Here is a 27,447-nt window from a genome sequence, read left to right as displayed (position 1 = left end):
AAACAGAACAATGCTTTTTACCATGCCTCCCTGAAAAGATTTCAAATGAAAAAAAGTTAAACAGATAAGAATAATAAATACTAATAAATTGCTTAGTTATTGTGATGGCAAATATTTGCACTGAGAGATTACAAAAGCCATGGTTCACAGGAAGTATAGATGGGTTGTTTAACTTGACATCTTGGTAACATAAAATCAGAACAGTGGCTACTGTAAAAGAAAAAAAGAAAAAGGTATAGTACTATTTCATTAAATATGGTTTTATCTAAAAAATACCAATTTGTGCTCCCACTGCACATCACACACTTATTATCACAGTTCAAAATGACAACTGAAAACATAGTTAGAAAAAAGTAAGCAGTGAAGAAGAAAGAGTTTAAAATAGTGATTTATTTTCCCAGCCCTAAAAGGAGATGATTTATTCTGAACTTGTTTTTCTACCACACAAAGTATAGAAATAAAAGTATTAAGGATGTTCTAAAATACAGGTATTGAAAAGAAACATGGATGCAAAATTTAATATTTAGCCAATCTAATTGGGGCCCATTTAAAAGGAGTCTAATAGTGCACAAATATTCCAATCTGATTTTACACTAAAGCCCAATGTAAGGAAGAGCTTGCTTTCTGTTATTGCTGTATACCAGTGTTACACTTCCTCAGCTGGGAATACATCACTGTATACTAGTGTTTAAAACAGTAGTGGGTTGACCCTGTCTGGATGGCAGCACCCACCAAAGCTGCTCTATCAATGTCCTCCACAAGTGGACAGGAGGGAGAAAATATAGTGAAAGGTTCATGAGTTAAGGACTGGGAGAGATCACTCATCTGTGATTTGGCCAGTCTGTGTCAAATAATGGCACAGGCAAAACAGCTTAGAATTAGAGATATTAACTGAATTTATTGCTAATAAAATCGGAGCAGGGTAACCAGAAGTAAAATAAGACCTTAAAAACACCTTTCCCCCACTCCTCCCTCCTTCCTGAATTCTACTTGTTCTGCCCCAGCAGCGCAGGGAGATGGGGAGTGAGTGCTTTGGTCAGCTCATCACACACTGTTCCTGCCATTACTCAGGGAGAGAAGCCCTTCCCCTGCTCCAGCATGGGGTCCCTTCCCCTGCTCCAGCATGGGGTCCCTCCCCTGGGAGACGGTCCTTCATGAAGTTCTCCAACCTGAATCCAAACATTCTGCAACAGTTCTCCACATAATGCTGCTGTTGTAACATGGGTCACTCTTCCACAGGATGGAGTCCTTCAAAAGGCACAGACTGCTTCAATATGGGCTCCTCACAGGGCCACAAGTCCCATCAGGAAATCTGCTCCAGCATGGCCTCCTTTCTCCATGGGTCTCCAGGTCCCTGCCAGCCTCCTTTCAGGCATCCACCTGCTTTGGTGTGGGTCTCCTTCATGGGCTGCAGGTGCATCTCTGCACCCCCGTGGGCCTCCATGGGGGGCAAAGCTACTTCATCATGGTTTTCACCATGAGCTGCAGGAGAATCTCTGCTGGGGCACGTGGAGAACCTCAACCCTCTCCTGCACAGACATTGGTGTCTGCAGAGCTGTTCCTCTCACTTATTTTTATTCTGCTCTTTGCTTAGCGCATTTATATCTGCACAATAACTTTTCTTCCTTCCTAAATATCTTATCACAGGGGTTAGCACCATTTCTGGTTGGGTCAGCCTTAGTCAGCAATGAGTCCATCTTGGAATCAGATGATGTCGGCTGTGTTGGACACAAAGGAATGACCCTTGCAGCCCCCCCACTACAAAATCTAGGCCATGCTAACCCAACACAAAAGCCAATGTTTAAACTATATAACTATTTTCATTTAAAAACAGAATTTAAATAGATAACCAGAATAAGAGGTGAAAAAATAAACCACAAACTAAATTGATCATTATTCAGTTAAAAAAAAAAAAAAAAGAATCTGGGGTACAGCCCAGTTTGTCTACATACTAACAAAACTGTTATATACCATACTTATTGCTTAATATAATTTTATATTGACTTTTGCATAGTATTTCTCTACATTATAAGCATTCTCTATGCTACTGGATATCACTTTCATTTTAACAAACCAAGATAACAAAGGTTAATATAGACAATAAAAGTCTACATTGTTTAGGTAATAAATAGAGGTATTAAATCCACGGGGAAAATTATTGATAAAAAGAAGCAATCGAAAAGACTAAAATAAAGCATTTGTTTGATAGAAAAAAAAGAATAAAGAGATGGAATTAAATTACAGAGTAGTCTTGAGGACCTGACTATAAGAGGCAACAAGGAAGCTATGGAAAAGAGTCGGATGTCATGAACACACACTTCAAGTATTTGTTCTCTTTCATGACCTTAGAAATCCAAACTGCAGAAATTTAAACAGGAGAAAATCACCTCAAGTGATATGCCAAAAATCTCTCCTGGCTTTGTTTTGCTATTACTGTAATTTCAATTACTGATGACAATTTGCCATCATAACAGAATATGAAAAAACATGCTAGTCAAGTATCTGAAATGATAGCTGATACAGACTGTGTTTGCGTTGAATCCCAAACACCAAAAAGGTAAAAAAAATATCTATATAGAGGGTAACAGGAAGTTCTCCCCCTAAGATTCAGTGTGAAAAGACCAAGCTGACTACTGGAGAAGATAATTACATTGTCCCAGTACACCAGCATGTTATACTTTATTCTTTGTTGCCAACCTGGCATGTGAAATAAAAAAAAAAAAACAGTGTCAATCAAAAGGTAGATAATACATGTGAATCTCATCATCCCTCAAAATATCTGGTTGAGATTAATCTTTTCCACAGTGATGATGTTCAGTAACAAGAACAAATAAGATAGATACAGCAAAAAGTTCATCAGAGAAGTTAAGATGCACCTTTGCTCCCTGACTGACCCTCTTGATTTGACAACTTTATAGACAGTCATTGCTGATAAGTACCAGCAAGCATCTTGAAAAGAAGAATCAGCCTTGCCTTAACTCCAGATTTTGAGACTCCACTCCCCAGTGACTGACTAGTTGGAAGAAGGATTATAGAAGAAATTTTACAGGAGGATTTTAGAAGCAACTTTCCTAAGATTTAAAATATGCTTTGAGCACGTAGTGAGAGATAGCAAAAATAAAATGTTTAATTGATATTAGCTCATTAACACATAGTGATTGTAATGGGGTTAAAAAAAAAATACCCACTCCTTTTAATGCAAGTGATTGAGGGGGAAAAAATTAAAACTGAGTCTTGCTACTTCTAATCCTGGAATTTGCATAGGACATAGATACTGTGCTTATGGAACCTCAGAAAGAAGAAAACTCTCGTGTTACTTTAAAGCTGAGAACAGCACTGACATGACAGGAAAAGCTCTTAGTCCTCAGGATTCACTGCTCATCTTCAATAGATTTTTTTTTCCCTTTCTCTCTAGGACAGAGGATTTTAGAGGATCAAATTTTATGACTTCTTAGATCCTGCAAGCAAACAGATTTTCCAGATAGACACTGTGAACAATAAATCTCAGGTTGTTTGGAGACCAGACAACAAAGGGAATGTGGAGGCTATTTTTGAATCATGGAATACTATTTTCTGTGCATTTCTTTCTTGGCCATGACACCCTAAATGACAGTAAAATCATTGACCACTCAGCCTGTTTATACTTTACAGGCATTTCAGTGCTCTTAGTAGAGGGAGAACAATTTATGAGATTTGGGCAAAAACCTAGAAGTTTATGGATCTTTTCTATGCTTTTTGTTTATGCATTCAAATTTGCTTTTAATTAGCTGGGACAGAAGCTTACACTCTTCTCTTGCTTTGTTTAATTCAGACAAAGTGCTTAAACACTTCTAAACTGGATCTAATTCTAGTGTAACCTCAACCCCCTAAACTGACCTAGTCCTGAGCCCTAATTTAACGTGAATCAGGGTTGAACTGATGAATTTACCAGCAAAAAAGCAACAGTTAGAAGGGAAGGAGAGAGGAAAAAGGGAGAGAGGCAGGTTTTTTACAGGAAGTTTAAAGAAATATTTTAGTCTGGAGAAATATCACAGACAAGAGAGAGGATTGCACAGATAAGTTACTTCCCCTTAGACCTGTGGTAAAGCAAGATGAAATCAGGACAAGCCTGGAAAGACATTTGAATCAACAGATCAGCAGAAGCCAGTGAAAGCTGGCACAACCCCTTTGCTGTATCCTCCGTATGTTCTTGCTCAGCTGCACAACAGAAGCTCTTTTCTGATGGAGCATCCTGCAAAGGTCTAGGCTAAGGCTGAGGCTCAGGCTGAACTCTAACTTCCCAGTATTCTCCCCTCTTTATTCCCCCAAGCCCAACCCCACCCACGCTGTCAGGGCAGCGCTTGCTCTCAGTGAGGGACTAACCCTGACTATTGGGAACATGATTGAACTGTCCTAACCTCAAAAGTTCAGCATTGAGCCTAAGTAAAAGGAGTCCAGGGGACAAGGACTGTTACATCTTCACCGACTCTCCCTTGAGACTAAAAGTGAACTGCTCCCCACCCATGATAAGATCATTAACAACAAGGCACTGTCACCAGTATTATTCCCTCCTAAACCATGTGAACCACCTGGCTTGCCAAGGAGGGCTGTGCGTGCATGTGTTAGATATGCAGAGCTGGCATGCTCTGGAGTATACATATGGATGTACAGGCTATATTCCATATTTCTTAGCGTCTGACAGAGAATCGGCAGCCAACTGTTGCCATTTTGCCGGCTGCTGCCTGCCTGTTTATACCTGGAAATCTCAGAACATACACTCTTTCACTGAAGGCATTGCATAAACATTGGTCTCTGTCACAGGCATGCAAATTACAAGAAGAAAATTCATTAGGATGCTAAAAATACTTCCTAACAATATCAGGTGGGAACGTAGGTATTAACAAATTGCTCACAATACTTCAGCAGCAATGCAAGAAGACTCCCAAATGGAAAGTACCTTACAAACTTCTCCGATGTTTTGACAAATGAAGAACCAAGGATTACCTGGCTTAACAAGAAATTCACATGCTGTTCAGACACAGCCTAGTACTTTTCAGCATAACCACATAAATGTAAGCTGTGGCAGTTAAACAAGGGAAGGGTACTGAAAACAACTTTGAGGAGTGCTTTGTAATAATCTTTCTCAGCTCTGGTTCAAGAGAACTCATCTCTTCCTGATTTGAATATTTCATATATAAACAATGAAGTCAAACATTTGATATTCATTACCATTATAATGACCATGATAATGAACGTTACTATAATTAATGGTGTATCATAATGAAGTACAAAATCAAATGCTAGGACCTTAGGAGGTCACCCTGTCATATCTCCATGCTCAAGCAAGCATGTTCACCCACAACAGGCTGTCCCAGACCATGTCTGGACAGCATTTAAATATCTGCAAAGATGAAGACACAACAAGCTCTCTGGGCAATCAGTTCCAGTGCTCAAAGTAAAATAAAGTTTTCTTATGCATTTTTTTCCCTATTTATAAAGATTTTTTCATAGAAATGCTATTCTTATGCTTTCAGATTATTGCAAATATAGACTAAATTCCTACTTGTAATTTCTGTGCATGAGAAGGTGAAATCATTCATAATCCCTTTTAAAACAACACAACCTTTATGATATGAATGCCTGCTTCCACCACAAACACAATCATTATTTCAAGATAATACCTAAGTACAAATAGGATTGTTCTTCCCTGCGAGTTGGAATTTAAAGTTGCTCTGGTTGGACTATTGTCCAAGTTAGATAAATTCCCCTTTAATAGAGCGAGAGTGATTAACCGTTTTGGTTTTTTTATTTTCTTCTTATCTTTGCACACAAAGACTTGCATATATATTGCCTGATCAAAGCAAATATAACTGCATATTTCATTATCATCTGTTTGTAGTAAGTATTCTATCAGGATAACTTAATCTAAGTACTTGATTTATTGTTTGATTGAAGCAGAAAGTTTCTTTTACCATATTATTTACATTTTGAATGTGTATCTGTGCCAGAGATGGTTTTAAAATTCAACTTTAGAAAACTTTTACGTTCCTAGGGGGTTTTTTTTAATAGAAACATGTCCCTGACACCAAAAGCTATACTAAAATAATTTTTATCTAGACATATTGCCTAAGAAAAAACACACCATATTTTTCAGGATAATGTTTTCTATCAATTTCAATTATTTTTATGTTGTTTGCATATGTCTATGTGTGATTCCCCCAATACTGAAAAGTTTATGATAGCCTATTCCAAGAACTATATGAGAGTTATCAGTATATTGAAAGCATAATTAAGAAACACCAATATATGAATAGTTCCGCTCACATTCATTAAAATCAGGGACCATCTAACCTCAGAAATAATGCTAATGATACCCCATATTTTGTCCTTCATTGTTCTCAGTCTTCATTTTGTGTTGGGGTTTCTTTACACATGTGATTTCTCTCTCACATGATTCATTCCACAGTTTCATTACTAGTCTCTCTCTTCCTTCTAGATTTCAAAGTACTTTTCTTGTTCTATTTTATTTTAGTTTGCTTACAGCTGTCAAATGGAAATAAAGTGATGAGACAAAGTTTTGAATAATACTCAGCAGAAAAACCTGTGTACTGATTCAGTTATTTATTTCCTTGACTGTGGCCTGAGTCAGTCTTTATTCTGATTGAGAACATTCCCTAGAGGGTGCGTAATTGTATAATTTTAAGATTTTATTTTCCATCTGTTAAGAAACTTCTTGTATTTAATCTACATAGCATGCAATGATTAGCTAATAGGCAAGTGTTTAACTTGTTTGAGAATTCATGTCATCAGCTCCTCCTTATATGCTGAGATAGAATCATACAATGTTGGGTCTTTTTATTAAACTGAGGACCAAAAAAATATTTTTCATACTTTACAAAAAGCATTGAGGAATAAAAGTAGCAGTATCTTGAAACATAATAAAAACTAACATTTAGAATTTCTGGCTATGATTCAGATCTTTTACTTGTAGCACAAAAATTCAGAAGGGTAAAATTTTGTTAGCATCTCTGTTGGCGTGACTGCAGGTCTTAAGGTGCCTCAGATGTTGCTCCCACGACTACCATGCCAAGAATGAATTAAGTTGATCAGATCTATGCTAACTTTAGACAGCCCATGGAAATATTACAGCCCTTTTCCTGGTTTTACAGAACCACAACAGAAGTTTCCCTTTTAGCTACCAGAAGAAGGGCAGGATTTGTTAGCTGAGAACTGTTTTGGGAGTCCTGGATTCATGACAAACAAGCATCAGGCAGGTAAATTTGAATGGCACGTAGCAGTTGAATATGGGAACCATGTAACTCAGAAACATCTGCACTATGCCTGGTCCAAAACTCCTAAAATCAGCAAGCACTGGGAACATCTACCTCTTGCAAACAAGCTTCTATTTATCGTTAACTTTTGACACTATTCTTCTTTGATGGGAAGTTTCCCTGTTTGCTGTTTGGACTGAAATTCACTGAGGACTGGAACAAGTCATTGCCTTAAACAGATGCTGACAATTGCTTTAAGAGAGAGCCTCTCCTGGATCTCCCTCTGAGTTTCTGTTGAAATAACTAATCTTCAGTTTCAGAAGCTAAAACACATCTCATCTCACTCTCTTTAAAGAAGTCAATTTCTGAACATTACTCCAATAAACACAAAAAAAGACCATGCTGGAGTGTAATTTATCCCTTGACCATGGAAGGAAAGGAAGAACAATTAGAGAGTAATCCATACCTTGTGCCGTAATCGTACTAGGGGCTGATAGGGCCTAAAGTCAAATCCTTCCTTTACTGGCCACCCATCTGCTCCCAGCAAAACGCATCCAAGAAGTAGAACAGTGGACCACCACATAAACATCTTTACAGGTCTGTTTCTGTGGAAATAAAATGTACAGATTCAGAGATGCAATCTTACTTTAGCACAGGCCATATAATAAAGGTTTACAATACTGATAATCCAATTGTGGACCTGAATAAATATAGTATATATAATAGATATAGATATAGACACAACAGCAAAGAGAAGAAATGGTAGTAGTATTTGGGACAGCAGTATCAATTTGGTTGTGCTAAACTGAGAATTTTTTATCCCTATTGAACATGCATATGAGGGAGTCACTGAGGAAACAACCAGGAAAAGTCCAAGAAAAGACAGAACATAAGAGAAAAAGGGTGGTAAAAAATGCAATTTTTTACTTTTTCTCAGATGAAAGAAAAAGAAGTATCATCAATCACATCACTGTCAATTTGTTATTTTAAATGTGGTCTCTTGTGATACACTATTCACAACCTAAAAGCTTATTATAATCATACTCACAGATTTATAGATACTTACAGCATGCGAGGTACCTTATATGGTTTCTAATGGATGTACATATCTGCACTACATAAGGAGTTTCAGAAACTATTAGAGATATGCAATATCTATTATCTAGTCAGCATTTGTGTTGAAACCATCATGTTAAACTGACAGCACAACAACTTGATCTTCATTACTTCAAGTTACTCCCAACTCAGTCTGCTTAGTCTGTATTATTTATTCCTGCATTATGGGACAGAGGTGAGCCACTTGCATGCACGAGTGGGGTTTTTGTCCCCTTTATACTTTGCTTTTAGTTCACTTAATCTGCCAATGTAGAAACCTCTATAAGAATCAAGATATACAGGAATAAGTACAAAACACTGTAGGTGTGCCCTAGGAGCCCAGATTGTGCACCAAATTTTCAAGTCCTGCCTCACATTTTCTTTTCTATGGGAAATCATCTGAGCATAAAATGTGAACAAATTGGGGATCACTTATTATCCTGTATCATTTACAGTCATGCTCCTGGCAATACTGTTACACAAACTGTGGTTTTGATTCCTATCATTTTTCACATAGCAGTAGTCTTCACAGTCACCTGAAGGCAGAGAGCCTGAATAGAATTAATTCCTGTGGAGATTTTAAATGTAGTAAATGAACTCTACTCTTACCTCTATTCACAGTCTCAGTAACAGATCTTACTTAAGTCTGCTATCTTTATTTGGGGACTACTCTGCCTTGGTAAAACTTGGTAAAAACACTTAAAGGTCTGTTTCATCCTCATTCCAGCTGATTTTTACCATCCTGCCTTGCCTTCACACTTGTAATTCAAACAAAAGCTCGACATTAATACATCATATTACTTCGACACCACTTACCTTTTGTTCCACCAAACCCAATCTCATTCTGGATCTCCCTATTAATCAAACTTAACATTTCATCTCATTTATCATTACTTATTCCAACAGTTTCCACTTCAATTACCTTTCTTTGGTGCTCCAGCTTTTCTAATATACATAGTAGAAGTATCTTTCTTAGGAGAGCTTGCATAGAATACATTAAGCAGAGAATCATTTGAAACACAGAAAACAAGCTCTATTACAGAAAGATACTTTACATAAATAACTTGAGGCCTGTTCTTCTACACCTGCTCAGTAACAGGATATTATTGTGAGGATAGAAAATGACACAATGAAATTCCCTTTTTGAATTCCCCTCACACTCCCACCAAAACAGAAGGGCTAATCAGATATTCCAGTGGATTTTGCTATGGGATTATTACTACTAAACTAGTTTACTGATGGGAAACACCAAAAAAAGACAGTTTCAGAACTCTGAGGATTCAAGTACATTATGATATGGCATTTTCCTTCACTGATTCTGTGTTAGTTCTCAGTATCGCTGTTACTGGAAAAGTCCATTTAAAAAAAAAAAAAGGGGGAAAAAAAAAGAAAACAACAAGCCAAAAAAAAGCCAACAACAACAACAAACCAGAAAAACAGAAATATGAAAAATCAGAATCTTGATTTCTAATCTCAAAGAAAACATCTCTTTGTGTTTGTTGAATTTTTTTTTTTAAATACGTAATTGTTGACTTTCAAGGTCAGAATCAGATTAGTCTAGTGCTTGTGCATGCTAAGACTAGTTATGCATGGTTGAACCTTTGTCCCCTTTGTGCACTTCTGGAATGCCTCTCTATAGAATGAAAATTTGGTTGGAAAACAGTCATTTCACAGAAGGTTGTAAGAGCAGCCACATTCCACCACCCTCCCACAAACTGAATATATTTTAATCTCATGTGGTGTAAAAGAATGGAGTCCTTATAGTTTTGAAAATTGTTTGACCTTGAAAGGCTTATGCTTTGTACATGTACAGAAGAAGAGAAAATTATTACATGCTCAGTTTCTGACTTTATTGCCTGATACTTGGATGAACGCTTACAACACAAATTTAAAAAGTAAGCTTTTTGGACAGATGTTACCTAAAATCCTAAAAGTATTCAGGGTCTGTGCAGTCATTATTTGTCTTTTTAGAATTTTTTTTTAAAGCAGCACATATTTTCTATTGAATTTATTTGATATCATAAATGATTATTTATTTTAAAATTACTACCAAAACCACAGTTCTCTTTAATACTGTACTATTATGAAACTTTTATTTTAAGAAAAATTATGATCTGTCCTAAAGACTTACATTTTTAAAAAGTTGAACTAAGAGCAGGAAGAAAAATGACTTTTCAAAGCTTCATTGCAACTCCATATTTTGGGGCTGCATACAACTGAACAGAAAGAAGGTATCAAGACTATATATTCATGTTACCTAAAATTGCTTCTTTCTTATTTCTACTGGAAGGTACAGCCCAAATTATAAGCAAAGAGGATGCTTCCTTTCCTTTTAATATTTTATTATCAAAAAATCAGAAATTGTGTTTTGAAAGAATTGTTATATTTCTGAGCTCAAATTTGCATTTATGATCTGGACTCTCTACTCATTAATTATAATCTGGCAGAACTTGATATTTCAGTGTTTAGATAACATTCTTCTGTATTTTTAACTTAATTATATATTTGTAAAGGAGTTGCTTATAGGTTATTATTATATGTCTACTTTTATTTTCACTGAAGACTGTTGCTTCTTTATGTTCATACAACCATGTTTGGAAATCCGATGAGTTTGCTTGGTTTACTCTTTCTTTAAGCAGACACCAGTCTGTATCTCTGCATTTTCTTGTTTCTTTCTCTGCACATTTCCCACTTAAAATATAGATTATACGTTAAAATGCAAAGAAAAATTTAAAAATTATAAAATATTCCAGAACATATTTTAATGTATATATTCATGATTTGTCTGCCACTAAACAACGAACTGAAATTCTCAAACAACTACTAGCAATAACTCCATATCTTCCATCCTATTAATACAAACAGTTTATTTACAATTATTCATTGCACGTAAGTAATTAGGGGGTGGGTTTCCCTGTCAAATCGATCTGTGTCGTAGGAATCTTATGTGTTTTTTGTCCTCCTTAGATTTGCCTCATGAGCTGAGGAGGAATAGAAAGAACTAAGGATGTCGAACAGATAATGGTTGTTCCTTATTTCTCACTGTACAGTAATTTTGTCAGTATCAGATTTAGACTTTCCTTTCTGATTCTCAGAAGGATCTGTCATTTCACTTTTTAGCCCATTTCCAGAGCATTCATGAAGCTGATGTACTCTGCAGTTTTCTCACTATTGATTTCTTTCCATTTCAGTTACTTCTGAAATTTTTTTATAAATTATTATCCATAAGAGGATTCTTTTATTCTGTGTCAAGTTTATACCTTAAAAATCTTGGATGAGAAGCACTGCTAGAAGACCTATAGCTTCTGAACTGACAGAAGGAATACCTTAGGATATCTCACTTGGCTTATTTAGGTAAGGGAATTGGGACCCTTAAATAATTTTCAGGTTAGTTTTTTTGGGTTTTTTTTTTTCTTAAGCAAAGAAAACTACATGAAAAGTTCACAGAGTTTCCACCATCACCCTGATGATCAGATAGTCAGCGCTGAGTTAGAGTCAATTTAATTCTTGAGAAAATGTAATGCAAACCTATATCTCCCTTTTCTCTCCCACTAGTGCTTTTCACCCTTGCAAGTCCAATATTTAATGGAAAACAAACTAAATCCCAGTTCTAACATCCTACTTATGAATATCTAACAATGATTAACACATTCTACAACAACATAATAAGTGTTTCCTCTCAAAGCTATTATGATTTCTAAAGCTTCTCAGTAGTTCATTGGTAATATGAATTTTGTTCTTTACCTAACTTTTTCTTGTTGGACTAGGAACGAGGTTGCTGCTATGAGAGTTTAGCATATGCATAATAAGCACTACTTTACCTGTCCCCTTGCTGTAATCTTCACAAAGAAGACAGAAAAGAGATCATATTTTACACAACCAGTTCCAAACGTGATAATGAGTATTTACAGTGTACTAAAAAAATCTAATAAATTTAACCTGACTTTGCCAGAATTTGTATAAAGAGTTAAAACAAATACTTAGTTACAAGAATGCACTATTTTAAAATGAGTACATATTTAAAATTAGGAACTTTGCCATTTTTAAAGCTCTTCTTTCTTTTCCAGAATTCCTCAGCTGTTATGCTCTGTTCTGTGTTGATAAATGGTGACTAGCCAGGATATTTGGCATTAAGAAGAGAGATATAATTCATTTGAAAATGTAAACATTCCACCTCAATAAACTGATCTGACCAATTTAACACCCCTACAAAGTATAATAAATAAAATCTTAAATACTGGCCCAATCACTGCATTCCTCTAGCCTTTAAAATAAAAGATATATCAGATATTAACTTGGCATTATTTAAAAGGTCAGTCTAAACATATCAAGGAGTAGTACTGTATGCTCTCAGGAGATGTCAGTCTGTCTTCTACATATTATTAATCTGAAAAAAAATTAATAAAATTAACTGTCTATTTTGTGGGCATGAGAAAAAGACCATAAGCTTTGTCACCATATTCAGTGTTAATAATGGGTTTATAATACAGACACAGTAATAAATACAAACCATGCTTCATTGCCTATGACTTTGAGTACTTCATTACATATAATAATGGACACAAATAACCAGCCATGAAAGAATACACTGCTACCATTTCTTCAGATGCTTTTATCTACCCTTATGGTTTTGTAGCAGAAAGGTAGCAGCAAACAAAGTATTTCCTTGTGTAGAGGCTATTATATTGCATTAACTTTGAATGCATAGCAGAAGTTTTAGCTAAAAGCATGTCTTTTCCCATTAGCCTGCCTCTACTCTGCCCTAGTGCCCCACATCTTCACACACAGCCTGCCTTCAAAAACCTTACGACAGTAATTTTTACACCAAAAAAGAGGTTCTTACAAAGAAGTCTCAGTATCATATTTTCTTATGAATTCGTATCTAGCAATGTTTCTCCTTTTCAAAATGCAACGTGGAAAGCAGATCACAGTGTCATGGGGGCAGCTCTCACCCCCACGACTTCCTGACAGCTTTTGAGCACTGCACACTTCATGCTGTCACCTTCCAGTTTTTTCCTGAAGTGGCAGCCATACTCTGAACCAGAGGTGTTAGGTCACCTTAACTATGTACAGCAGGCTTGGGGCTTGCAACAGTGAAGTGCAGCATTGCTCGTACGGCAGCCAACAGCTCGTACATTTGCGTACCAATCTGTTCTCTGTGTCAGCTGCCACGTTATGTGGCTACAGCCACTCACTGTGCAGGCACATGTTCTTCATCCTTCACCCACCAAAACAGGTTGGCAAGTCATTTTGGAACAGCCAGCAGCTACTGACAGCTCATGTGCTGGAGCACACAGGATGAGAAATATTTTTTAAAACAATCTCACAAAAAGCCCTCATCATGCCAGATGTATCTGCCTTCTGCTGACTCCTGTCCATCTCTCCCTTGCTCTTTTCCTGATTTAAAATGTAAAACCATCACCCTGCATACATAGAAAGTGGAGTGTAGGCCTTTGAACTCCTGTACTACAGCACATAGTCTCTGTGCAGACATTACAAACGTGTCAGGTGGCTCCAAGGCAGGTTCGTCCAGGCACCACCACAGTGAGCAGCCAGCACAAGGGCCAGACTTCCCTGCCTTTCACTCTTACTCTTTCTGCCCTCCTACCACTTGCACTGCCAGGTTCTGGTGGGTAAGAGCAACAGTCCAGGCAGTCCATCCCCTCTCTGTGCAGGGATGCAAGCAAGATCCATTCGTCCAGGGCTTTTCTAGAAGGGCTTCTTTGGAACTAGCCCTTAAAGATTTGCAGCAGCTCATGTGAACCCATACACAAGTGGCCTGATTGTGCCAGGGCCATATCTGAAAGGTCAAAACACCTGAAACATAGATGCAGCAAGGACACTTATCTATATTCATGCTCTAATTTGATCTTACTATTTTTAGTATATTTATTTATATAAAGGATGACACACAGATGCCTTAATGTTAGTTACCCCAGTTTCAATGAATTATAATGAAATGAGAAATGGCAATTTTAAACCTTTCTTATAAGTTCTTCAAACAGTCTCATAATTTCTTTAATATTTCAGAAAGAAGAACAAAATGAGGGTACTATAGTTCACATATCTCAGAGGAGCTTTGTTTAATGGACTCGAGTTGTGCGTATTGATCTATTTTTCTCTCAAGACTTCAGTATCAATCTCAGGGTGGTTTTAGCATCGCTGATATATGCAAGTGCTAGCTTGTGGAGGTTATACTGTCAGTGAGGTGGTCTCTTTCTTTCCTCATTAAGCAAACTTGTCACAGCTGGCTCCTCAATATCCTAGAGGATTAATGTTTACCATCATGGCAGTATCTGAACTGATGGGAATTCAATCACTTTATGTTATGAAACCAGAAACAGAAAACCTGCCAGCTTAGAACTCAGGTGAATAGCTTGGTACTGTTAATATTTTACAAAATTTGTAAATTGACACCTAGTATACCATTGTGTAGCTGTGTCATTTGCACACAGTAGAACGGAGAAATATTTTTGTTTTCATGTTTTTAATGTTTTTCTTCTAAAATAAAACACTACTAACATTAACTACATGAAAGAAGAAACAACAGCTGTTGGCACTTCCATAGTAAATGGTTAAGAGTACATTTGAAAAAGGACATTATCCTAGAGAAAGCAAAATGGCTACTTAAGATACAACTTTTTTTAGAAACAGGTGAACTGCTTAATTAAAGATTAAATTCTCCATATTTGCTATGATATATTCATCTACCACCCTCACTTCTCTCTTTTGTTATTCATGAAAATACTGAGGACTGGTAAAACAGCAGTTACCAACAAAACTATCGAAACCTTTGCGTTATTGAACTCCTAGGATGAATGCTAAAGCATGATATGTCTATATTCAGTTCAAACAGCCATGATAATTAAGAGAATCACTTTGTATTAAGTATTCTGGTTAATGTTATGATTTTATCCCTTTACGTCTATGAAACTCTCTGCATTGAAGTGCTGTAACCAACAGAGATGGATCACATATCTTTACCCAGTGAAAGAGATTCTTCAGTAACTCAGCTGGTTTAAACTCAACCCACCTGGAGATTGTTCCTCAAGATCACCATGAAAATGGCAAAGACTGGAATAGACAGGTTTGACTTCTATACCTCTAATTGTTACTTCTTTTGAAGTAACGAAAGAATTATAAAGGACTAAAGAAGGAAACCAAGTCCTAAACCACAAGAATGTAAAGAGAGAAGGTAAAGAGAGAAGGTGGTTCTGTTCTGTCCCGAACAGGGGAAGTAGCATTTCAGCAGTCTTTGTAGCTGGGAAGATTACTAGAGTGCATATCAGCAAGAGATGTGACATGGGAAAGTCCATGACATGTAAGAAACATGGAGACACTCTGGTGTGGTGGAGAGGAGTATACACAGCAGAACAAACACTGACAGCAAATATGAAATTATCAAACTGCAGAAAATAAAGATGCATGTGGAGTTTGGAATTGTTGGATTGAAGCACAGCTCAATCAGTAAACAAAAGGACCAATGAATGTTGCAGCTATTTAAAGAAACAAGGACTATCTGTAGCTGAGGGCAGTTTGTCCTTACCAGGATTGAACAAAAAATACATTTGCCCTCCAGTAGTCTCCCCCAGTGTCCACATAATATAATTAACTATAGATAAAAATCTGACCCAACTGACAACATGAAAGCAACACTAAAATCCACATTTATTGTTTGGTCCAGAATTTCACCGTATTTATATGATTTAGCTACAATGAACATTCACAAGAAGGAAACAAAATTTTGAAGTAGCTCTGTTAATAAAGTGGAAAAAAATTGAAGTTTTCTGTGATTGTTTTTTAGAAAAAAACCTGTGTCCATTCATATAGGTTCACAGAAGTATACAAATAAAGTGTTCTGCACTTGAATAGCCAAAATAGTAATAGATATTTTCTCTTTTTCAATTTAACTGCTGTGGAGTTTTTCGCCTCTCTCCTTTCCTGCTTTGTGTGACTCAACCCTCTTCTTTATTGTCACAAAGGTCAACTTTCTTCATGAGCCTCAATTCAGCACAATCAGAGAGAAATACAGAAAATAGCACTTGTTTTGTCAGTCATAAAGCTGGCATAGGTTCCTAGTGCCATGTGCTTGGATGCTTAAGGCCAAGTCTATAAAAGAAGGAGTTTCTCAACCTATGTAAAAATAAATTAACAGACTGAGAAAAATGGGAAGGAAACACATACAGTTTGTGAGAAAAAAACCTCACCCTATCATACCTTATTAAAAAAAAAAATTACTCCAACAGTTGACTTGCTCATTTGCATTCTACTATTTATAATAAATGTTCATCGTTACAGTACATAGTAATCTTCCTAGAAAAGCTGCAGTCTTCTGTAAATTTTGCAAAGATATTTCTAAACAAACAATGCATTTCTCATATTGTATGCTTACAACCCCAATAAATAGGATCTGATACTACATTTCCTGCTCTGTTTAAACTGTCTTATACTATTTTACTGAGTTTTATTGCTTATGGTTTTATACCACTCTAATATAACTACTAGGAAGAAGCTTCCATGCTAGAAATCTGACAGTAAACCAGAAAAACCTACCATTTCCTGATTAGGTTGTAGCTAAATAGGATTGCAAAAAAGAAAAGATATTTTTCAAAAATTCTTCAGCTAAAAAAAATCATTTCTAAGAAGAACGGAATGGAGATAATACAAAGTAAGGAGTAGCCAATATGTGGTGATGAAATGGTATTATGTAAAAAAAAAGGTATTTTGTATCCCCTCAACCACCACTGCATACATTGAAAACAAAATTTATTGTTCATTGACTTAAAAAGCCAAAAAGTTTTATATATTTTATTTGGTTTGGGGGTTTTTTGGGTTTTGAGGGCGATTTTTTTGCACTGTTTGATTATTTTTGGAAAGGCAAAAAGGTAAATATCCCCTTTTCTTTATACAATAGAAATACAGGAAAATGTTAACGTAGAATCGACTGGAATTAAGTTTTGACCATCAGTGTGCCTGGAAACACTAGAAACAGCCTCTTAACCAAAAAAAACCCTACATTTTAACAAGAAATTAATGCTCAGATGCCATCACCAGACACTCCGTATCACATCTGGTATGAACTCTGTGCATAGGCAAGAGCATCCCAGCTCTTCTCATGTGAAAGTGTCACTCTGAAGCTACAGCCTGAAGAGTGACCACCTCACCTCCCTGAAATATAAGTTTGTGCTCCCTTTCTCATTCCACCTTGAGGCTATTCTCATTTTTTGATTCAACCACATTGACTCTGGGATTGTCTAGGACACCTCTGTGAACTGCAACACTCACGAAGGAGCCAGGAGATACTGCTGAACATCACATTCCAACTGCTCTGTCACAAGTGCTGATCACGTGGCAAATGTCCAAGTGGGCCTTTATGGACAAATCAGTTACTGTCACATGAATTATCCTCAGTGCAGACTAAGGTAGGCATCACTATGCTATTAGAACTGAAAGCTTCTCTTGCCTCTGTCTGTATTTTGAAGGTCTTGGAATGCCTACCCCTCAGCAATTTCAAAGATTTCTTGCATTTCAGGTGAGATTTTCTGGAAGCCACAAAATATAGAAATTCATCAAAGCAGAGAAAGGGGGGTTTGAAAGTTATTTTGAAGGTTTTTATCTGAGTCAGCAATATGCAACAGAATCTGAAGACTGTTTACTGTCCTGCAGTTCTTATGTGACTATTAAGCAGTGGAAATAGCCTCAGTGGAGGATATCCAAATTACTTCAATCACTTAATATCAATCACTTTCATACAATCATTCTTGCATTCTGAAAATCTCTAATTTTGAAAAATCAGGATTATCCTGATACAGATAGAGGGAAGAATCCACTTTTCTTTGTCATTTTGAACATCTTAAAGTTGCATAAATGAGGCAATCTGACATTCAATGAAGAAAGGTGACGATAACTTCCATCCTCCAGAATAAGACATGGGTCATCTCAAACCACAGCTGACAGCAAACTCAGCTCAAACCTTCTCTCTTTGCCCCTCCAAAAATACTGAGTATGATCTGTAGCAACAGAAAGTTCCAGCAGGAAGAAAAGGAGAGTGCCAAAGAAGGATAAAGGCAACAAAAGCAGGGGACCAACTGATGCCTCAGGTTCCCTGTTCATCTTCTTGCTATGGTGCAGATGAGGGAAAAGCAGATGCTGCTAAGGAGGGAGAAGGAATATTCCACGTAGCAACGCATAATGCTCGTATTCCTTAATTCCTCACTTAATAAAAGAGTGTCAACACTCTGTGCTTACATTGCACCCAGTGGCTGTAATTTCTATGTTGAACACTTGGAAAACAAAACAAGAGCAGGGCCATTGCAGCATGCTCCCAAAGTTGACTGCTTTGGGCAGCCACCTATGCTTAAAGCTCCACCAACAACCCAAGATGCAGTTTGTAAGGTCCTGCTGCATATTTCCTGTTCCTTAATAATAGCACAGCCTCCGAGAACCATATAACTCACAATACATACTGAGGAAAAAAGAAGAATAGGTACCATTAAAAGTATTAAAAAGTATCCCTTATTTCCAAAGTCACTTGACTTATTTGAACATCACCCATGAAAGACAGCCTGGATTCAGCTCTAGGTTTCCCCCCAGTTTTGGCTACTGTTAAAACCCAATGGAGATATAAATCTGGAAAGAGACTATTTAAAAACTACTCCTGAAGAACCATTTACAACACAGGGAAAGGCAGCCCTTTCCAGCTTTTTGAGTTGGGTTTGTTTTTTTTTTTTTAATTGGTTTTGGGGGGTTTTTTTAACCATAATGGGATATCAGAAACATGCCTGGGAGGATCCTGCATTTAAACGCAGGTACTGTTTGCTTTACATCAATGCTAATCTAGATTAGCACTCCCCTGAGGCTATCCTCCCTCACATGAGATAATACTATAGGGATAAAGTATCCCTCTAGAAGCTCTGAGAGAAAAGTTTAAAGCTACATCTTGGGATGCAAGGGGGAGAGAGTAGTTACCTGAAGTTCAGTGTCTGAAGTCATTAGACTGTACTGCTTTGTCCAAGTTTTATCCCAGACAATTACTGTTACAGTCTATGCCTACAGTAACATTGGTTCAAATCAAATCAGTTTTATGTACTTTTGAAGGAAGCTGTCTTGTTCCATGAGAGCTTAAACTGATCTTTGGCCATGATATTCCAACTGAGAGGTAGAGAGCAGTACAGGAAAAGGTTAGTTTCTAGCCAGATCAATTCCATAATCCAGTTTACCACTCATATCAACACCACTGCCCAGTAGATGGAAAGGAAAGACTGATCAAGAGGTGTAATGGGATGTGAGGGACAGCAGTGACCCCAACGCAGTTTAGATAACACTATTAATCTATTTAGCTACAAAGTGAAATTGTACACCTTATTCTCTGATCACAGGTTTACTTGCCTAATTACATTAAAGCGAACACAATAAACTTTAAATAATCTTATTTAAAATATAACTGAAAGACTGTTAAAGCAAGCTTAGTATATCAGTATCTCTCTTACACTGTTGTGACAATGAACATGACCAAGAATCCCACAGCAAAATGGAAGACTTTTTTGCTTTTGTGACTCTCAATTATATATTATTTTATCTATTGTAAATACCCATCCTAGAACAGCATTCTAGTTTTTAGGGTGGTTTTTGGGTCATAACAGCTCTTTGTGAACATCCAGAAATTTAGGACTCTTCTTCAGTAATACTGACTTTCACCATTAATAGTTTTCTGTTGTTAGATTTTCTCACTGGTTCTAATTTTATAATATTTCTTTTAGATAGCCAGAAATAACATGCGTGCAAGGATAAAAAGGAGGATGCAAATTTCAAAACAATGCCATAATCTTCATTACAGAAGTGTTCATCTAGTAATTAAGTGTGGAGCTGCACATATGGTGTCTGGTTTATCCTCATATTTTCACTGATGCAAACTTGCTATGATAATATTAATGTAAATGTAACCATGCCACTTTTCAGTCTGGGAGGACAGAAAAGCTTTTTTTCTTTTTTCTTCATTTTTTTCCACTAGTAATTGTACAATAGTGTCTTTTTTCCACTTTTTTTCCCACTAGAAACTGAAAGAAAGAAAAGTAGCTACAAAGTCACAGGTTTAGTTATTGAAGACTCCTTCTTCTTCTCCATTGTGTATTTAAGGGAAATAGCTACTTCCCTTAAACACACAAAGAATTTCATTCTCTTTTGGTGGGTTAGGAGTAACATTCTTATGGTTTAGGATTATTTCATCAATGTTTTCACCCCCAGCAGATGCTATGATATCCAGCAAACAAAAGTTTCTCTAGTAAAATATGTCCAAGACTCCTGCCCTCTGCCTAAATATCTTACACTAAAATTTAATTCCAGCTGAAGAGAAAAATGGCACTGCCTCTTAACGTGGAACAATAGAAAAAATATTTCTAAGTCCATTAAGTCCTTCCCTGTAAGAATACTTAACAGCACACACATGCTGAAGTTTTTGATAATGTGGATGTACAAATTGCTAGGCTTTTTATTTCACTTACCACTCACTTTCTACTCTGTTTTTTAAGCCCAGATCTGCCAAATTCTTACCCTTCACTTGTGAGCAGTTAAATGTCTTTTTCTGGGTATAGATGTATATTGGTACAAGCCAAAAGGAGTAGCAGGATTCAACTCCTGTTCATACTGTTCAGCTCCTTGAAAGCATAACCTTCTATTTTCTGTACTCCAATTCTTGATAGTCTTGAGAGACTAAGTAAATTTAGAAATGTCCTAAATTAGAAATTTACCAGCAACACTTCTTAAAAGGTACTTTTTTATATTCAAAAACTCAAATATGAGATTTCCACATGGTGATAATACCAGCTTTCCCCCTCGCTCACAGCTTCCCACGTGCCCCCCTTCCCCTCGGCTTTCTATGAAGTATAACTAAATTGTAAAAATATTTATTACGGAAAAGTCCTTGTCTGGATTCTTTCTCCTCCACTTGTACTTATTAACAAACTTCAAAATAATATTTTGCCTAGATGTACCCTTTTCAATCAGGAAATTTCAACTCTGAAGCTTCACTTTTAGGCCTCGTATCTTGCAAATTAGTGGAACCTTCACACACACTGCATACTCATTTTAAAGCAGTTTGACTCTTTTAAGTAGCACTTCTCTATTTCCTTGTGCCTCAATTTAAGTTCCTAACAGAGGTGGTTTAATTTGTGAAGCCTTATGGTTGAGATTTTGCATTCCATGCAAAGGCTACATGACGAACAGTTCAAAATTGCTATAGACAATTAAATACACAATTTCAAACACAAAATCCTGGCTTTCTGAAGCCAAAAGGCCTTTTGTAAAATAAGTTACTGTCAAAAATAGATAAAGTAAATCCAATGTAAAGGATAACACAGGAAAAACAAAGTGCATAATTACTGATGGACCTAAATATCAGAAGAAAATTACTTAGGCACTATTTCTGTCTCACACCAGTCATTCCAATGCAGTTATTACAGGATTGTAAAAGAACTGAACCCTCAGACACTGGTCAAAAGCAATGAAAAATTCATAGCAATTGTTGGTTTACAAACCTAGTCTAAACACAGAACAAAGTGCTGAGAAGACACTTTTCTTTAAATATTTACTAATTGGAGTGATAGCAATGAACACTTTGCAGCAAATGGTACTCCTTCTTGATCTCCCAGATGTGCTGTGGTTTGTAAATCAGTTGACTCTACCAATGGTAACGTCAGAAATCCAGATCTAGAGAGAAATGGTGAATTGGATCTTTAAAATCCTGCAAATTATCGAATATTTTCCTTTTTTTAAAACACCAAAGTGGGTCTCATGGTTGATGGATACAAATCATGCACAGAAACCTTCTGTTGCACGCTGGAATAAGAAAGTTGATGTTAAAAATCAAAGTTATAATCTGAGATGTATTGGAAGTTTAAAAAGAGTCGGTACTTTGAATATTGAAAAAAACCCCAACAATTCTTAATTGTTTCTATAACATCACAACTCTTTTCATAGCTCTTTTTGGAAGAGCCCAAACTGAACAGAATCACTGAAACATTAATCATTTGAAAAAACCTCTAAGATCATCGAGTCCAACCCTTAGCCTGGCACCACTGTGTTCACCACTGAACACTGTCCCCAAGGGACAGATCCACATGTTTCTTGAGCACTTCCCTAGGCAGCCTGCTCCAATGCCAGGCCACCCTTTTAGTGAAGACATTTTTTTTAATGGCAAATATTTAATATTCAACACCTAATACTTAGACAAACAAATTTTAAAAATCAGAATTTCCATCCATGCATACAATCTCCCTTCCACTTTCTTCATTAGAAAAAATAGCAAAGGCACAAAACTGCTTGCTTGTTTTTTAACCATTGAGAGCTTTGTGATCAGCTCTTTAGGCTTTCTTTCATCGTTTACTTATAACTCCAGAAACATGCCCAGCTTAAAAAAGATACAAGACTAACTCACTAAAGTTGGTTGTTTGTCTCTCTAAAGGCAAGCAGAGAATGATAAAACTGAAATTATTAGCCATAATACTCACACTGTTCATCGAGGAGTCAGATGCAGCACATAACTTAATGAAAGCACTCTCAATCATTAGAGCCAGCAAATTATATCACAAACTTTCATTTAAATCTCTTTATTAATGTGAGAGTTGTTCTATCTGAGAAACCACGATAACTGGGGGGGTGCGATTTTTTAATACGGATTTCTGAGACTTGGGAAGTATAAATCAAATTTTCAGTATAGATTTATTAATGATTTATGTGTATATCATGTATATTTTTACAAAGACAAGCATAGCAGCCCTTTAACAAGTTTACTTATGCATGGAAGAGATTACTGAGAGCCTAGAGCAGTAGATAAATGTGACTATCACATAAAAAGATATAAAGGACATGAATATATTAAAATATTAGATTTTTGGTCTTTTGGGGACACCAATTTTAAGATCTGATGCTTGAAGCACTCTACTAATGTTTCAAATGCAACTTCCAAGGTGCAGAAAACCTCCCCCCACCCTGGTGACTGCACCAAGAACACACAAATGTAGACTGTTCAAATATTTCTGTGAGAAAAATTCTTTACATATAAAATAAGAGAATCAGCCTATTATTAGACAGTAGACTAAAACGCAACTAAAGCTAAGCAACACAGTTTAAATTCACTAGAAAAACTGTCTTCAATTCAAAAATAATTAACATTATACAAAAGTTAAATCTTAGGAGTGACATTAATTATGTTTTTTTCTTTCAGTGCCCCAATGCATCTAGGTCTAGAAAATATTTTACAGAATATTACTGTTTATCAAAATCAGCCTTCAACAAATACCAAAAAAATCTAAAAGAGAAATATATTTTTTGTGTTGAAATACTACCATAGCACTAATTATCACTGCAAGTCTGAATTACATGAGAATATAAAGGTAGTATAAATGAAAGACAGAAACATAACATATAGGTTAGAGGACCAATAATTTTAAAAAATATTATTTTAACTCTCCAAGACTCTAGCTAAGATTCACTTACCTTAAAAGCCTTAGGAAATAAATGAAAAATATAATCAGTCTTCTAGCTATCATAATCTGGTGCTGTGTCTTGTAGTTTATTTTAAATAAGAATTTTCTCTCTATCAAAGTACTTGATAATATGGAAGAGCAGTACTGTGATGAACTGTATTTCAACTTAAAAATCAGCCCTCAAAATTAAAAACATCAATTTCTCAGTGAAGCTGAGGTTATGGCTAACCTTGGCTGTTGCAAGGACAGGGAGGATCTGTGCAACTTAATTCCACTTGACAAGGACAAACCCAAAATACTGTCATAAGGGGCTTCTCTCCTTTCTCTGTGGCCCTTCCACTGCAAAAACTTATGATGAGATGAACTTCTGTTCCCATCTTGAAACAGAGCAAAGAGAAAAGAAGGGTTCACTGTCAAAATAAGATGCTACTTTTTTAAAAAATAGCTATATTTAATTTTTTATCTAAACTAGAGAGACAAGGAGTTGATGAAGTGACCACTCAGGGTATGAGGAGCTGGCTGGATGGTCAGACCCTCAGTGCTGTGGTCAATGGCTCAATATCCAAGTGGAGGCCAGTGACAAGTGGCATTCCTCAGAGACTGGTATTGGGACTGGCACTACTTAACATCTTTGTCAGTGACATGGACAGCGTGACTGAGTGCATCATCAGCAAGTCTGCCAATGACTCCAAGCTGTGTGGTTTAGTCAACACGCTAGAAGGAAAGGATGCCATCCAGAGGGATCTGGACAGGCTTGTGAGGTGGGACTATATAAAACTCTTCAAGTCCAACAAGGCCAAGTGCAAGGTCCTCCACTTGGATCGTGACAATCCCAAGTACAAATAAATGTTGGGTGGAGAACAGACTGAGAGCATCCCTGGTGAGAAGGATTTGCGGGTGTTGGTTGACGAGAAGTTCAACATGACTCAGCAATGTGCACTTGCAGCACAGAAAATCTGGGGCTGCAGCAAAGGAATTGTGGACAGGTCAAGGGCAATGATCTTCCCTCTCCATTCTGTTCCTGTGAGAGCCCACCTGGAGTACTGCATCCAGGTCTGAGAATCCCAAGCATAAGGATGTGGCCCTGTTGGAGCGAGCCCAGAGGAGGGCCACCAAGACAACCAGAGGGCTGGAGCACCTCTCCTGTGAAGCACTTCTCCAGGCTCAGAGATTTGAGGTTGCTCAGGCTGGAGAAGAGAAGGTCCCAGGGACATCACATTGAGACCTTCCAGTACCTAAAGGGGCCCTACACAAAAGATGAAGAGGTATATTTTACAAGGGCACCTAGTGATAGGATGAGGGAGAATAACTTTAAACTAAGAGTAGTTTTAGATTATATATTAGGAGGGAATGCTTCATTATGAGGGTGTTGACACACAGCTTGCCCAGAGAAGCCCTGGAAGTGTTCCAGGCAAGACTGGACGGACTTCCACCCTGACCCAGTGGAAGCTGTTCTTTCCCATGGCAGGGGGTTGGAACGAGGTGATCTCTAAGGTCCTTTTTAATCCAAAACATTCCTTCCTTGATAACAACAGATTTTGCAATCTTATGAATACTGCAGAGATAACTGAGCAGATGTTTGCAAATGATACTGTCTTTCAGAGACTTTTCTGAGCATTCACTTCTCAGACCTGAGGAATATCTGTAAAACACTAAGAAAATCATTCTTTAACCAAGGTACCTGGTCTCAGATTTCTTTTAGGTCTCAAATCACTCATAAAAGGTGAATAGTTAACCAAGATGTTGTATAAGTGTCACATCTTATAAAAGCTTCTGCTTTTTGTTGATTTAAGACTCAAACCAGACCCTTAGGAGAGAAAAATTAGACACTTCTACAAATGATGATGCAGAAGGAACAAAAGCTTCTCCAAAATGTGACAAAATAATTCCTCTTTCTCTTAAAATATAAATGCAAAAGCATTTTCAAAATTAACAAGGTTCGTCTTTTACTTAGGTACAGTAGGTTCTTTTCTGCTCTTATGAATAAAAATTTGGATTACTGCAACTCTAAACCACAGATATCTGTGAATTAGTAATTATTTCATGTGCATTTAGCTTTCCATTGCACTACAGTTTGTCCTCAGAAAGCAGATAATAGTCTTTTCTGTGTATATACTAAATGCATTTGAACTTTGCATGTTTCTTGTAACCACTGGAAGGCCATGATTGTCACCAAGTACAATGCTCAATTACATAAATAATTGTAACATTAGTGCACTATATTCACTCTCTGTAACAGAATGAAAGGCTGCATTTTTTCTTTCGACTGCTTTTGCATATGAATCAAGATTTCTATTGATCTACCAGAATGATGTGAAATTGCTTTGATTTTTCTTTCCCAGCAATCATTTATGACAAAATTTAATAAAACCCATAATCAATATATATTATCAGTTATAGTGGTGTTTTAAGTAAAGTTTACAAAGGAAAATACATTAAAAAAATAGAACTTGGGATGTTGAACTTTGAAACAAATCATAACCTGCAAGCTCTCTTAAAACAAAGTTTATTTCTACTATTCATCATGTAAGAATTTTCTACCTTTTTTTTAATTGCTCATTGATTTATTTAAATGTGTATAATGATTTACATATTATTTAGGAAGACAAAGTTCTGCTATAATAATAAAAACACATACAGTTCAGAGTTACAATGCAGAAAAGCCTCTAAAATACTTTATTTCTTATGGAAGCAAAAGTATGTAAAGTAATAATCTAGGACTTTCTATCATTTAATAAAAAAGCATTTTTAGCAATGAATAGATTGCTATCTGATTAAAGTTATGAGCTGCTTTCAGATTACTTTGTTTCTTTTTGTAGATATTAGGAAATTCCTTATGAAGGAACTAAAAATACTTGCAGAAAGTTTTTAATATGCTGATGTGAAAATGATAGTGGCTTTTACCACAAGACGGCCTATTCAGTGATAAAAATATTTCAGATTACAATAAGACTCATTTGGAATAAAATGAGAAGAAAGCTCTGTCACGAAAAGAAAGAAGTATTTTAAATATCCTTCATCTTCCATCTAACATTTTCAAGTGTTTTATTGCACAAAAAAAGTCTTTCTGAAGTCTGCTCTGAAAAGCGCTGCTGGACACCAACCTCAGTTAATTCATATGCAAATAGACTGTGAACTTCAACCCACTTCAAGCAATCAGTGCAAGCATTGCCAACTCTCCCCTCATTTAACTCTTTAGAACTAATTATTTTCTTAAAATTAGCACGACTCAGCAATGCAGCCAAATCATTCACCGCTAATTTTACATAATTTAGGGTATAAAGAGTGATTGATTGAATAGACTTACTATGATCATTTCTAGGATAGTAAGCATAAATACCTGCATAAACACTGCTATCAAACAAAGCTAAAAATAGATAATAAATACATATTTCCAGTAATTCTCATCCCCACTTGGTGAGAAATCATGCCTGTCTAAACCACAGCAACCTCTCTTGGCCAGTATATTTAGCCAATATAAACAGAAGTAACAATGGCATAGAGGAAACAAGAGGTACCTGCAATTAGGGAGCTTTTTTGAAGTTCTTGTGCCACAGTAACTTGATCTGCACTGGCCCATCCAAAAGATGACACATCTGTTAATAAATGCAACTGCTAGA

The 27,447-nt window shown here is 36.5% G+C and overlaps 1 protein-coding gene across 3 annotated transcripts in view; it reads right to left on the bottom strand.

Moving 5' to 3' along the window:
• Positions 1-27,447, bottom strand: part of FSTL5 (follistatin like 5) — a 385,396-nt gene that overhangs the window by 243,765 nt on the left and 114,184 nt on the right. For all 3 annotated transcript variants that reach the window (XM_066186047.1, XM_066186048.1, XM_066186046.1), the window contains exon 2: positions 7,717-7,855. In XM_066186047.1, coding sequence (XP_066042144.1) covers positions 7,717-7,839 — 123 coding nt within the window. In that variant the 5' untranslated portion in view covers positions 7,840-7,855. The remainder of the gene's footprint in view (positions 1-7,716; positions 7,856-27,447) is intronic.

Source organism: Chamaea fasciata, unplaced genomic scaffold, assembly GCF_029207755.1.
Source record: "Chamaea fasciata isolate MVZ Bird 193981 ecotype frontalis unplaced genomic scaffold, bChaFas1.0.hap1 SCAF_6, whole genome shotgun sequence".
In the NCBI taxonomy this organism is placed as follows: domain Eukaryota; kingdom Metazoa; phylum Chordata; class Aves; order Passeriformes; family Sylviidae; genus Chamaea; species Chamaea fasciata.
The sequence above is the reverse complement of the archived record's forward strand: the minus strand, read 5'-3'. Positions and strand labels throughout refer to the sequence as shown.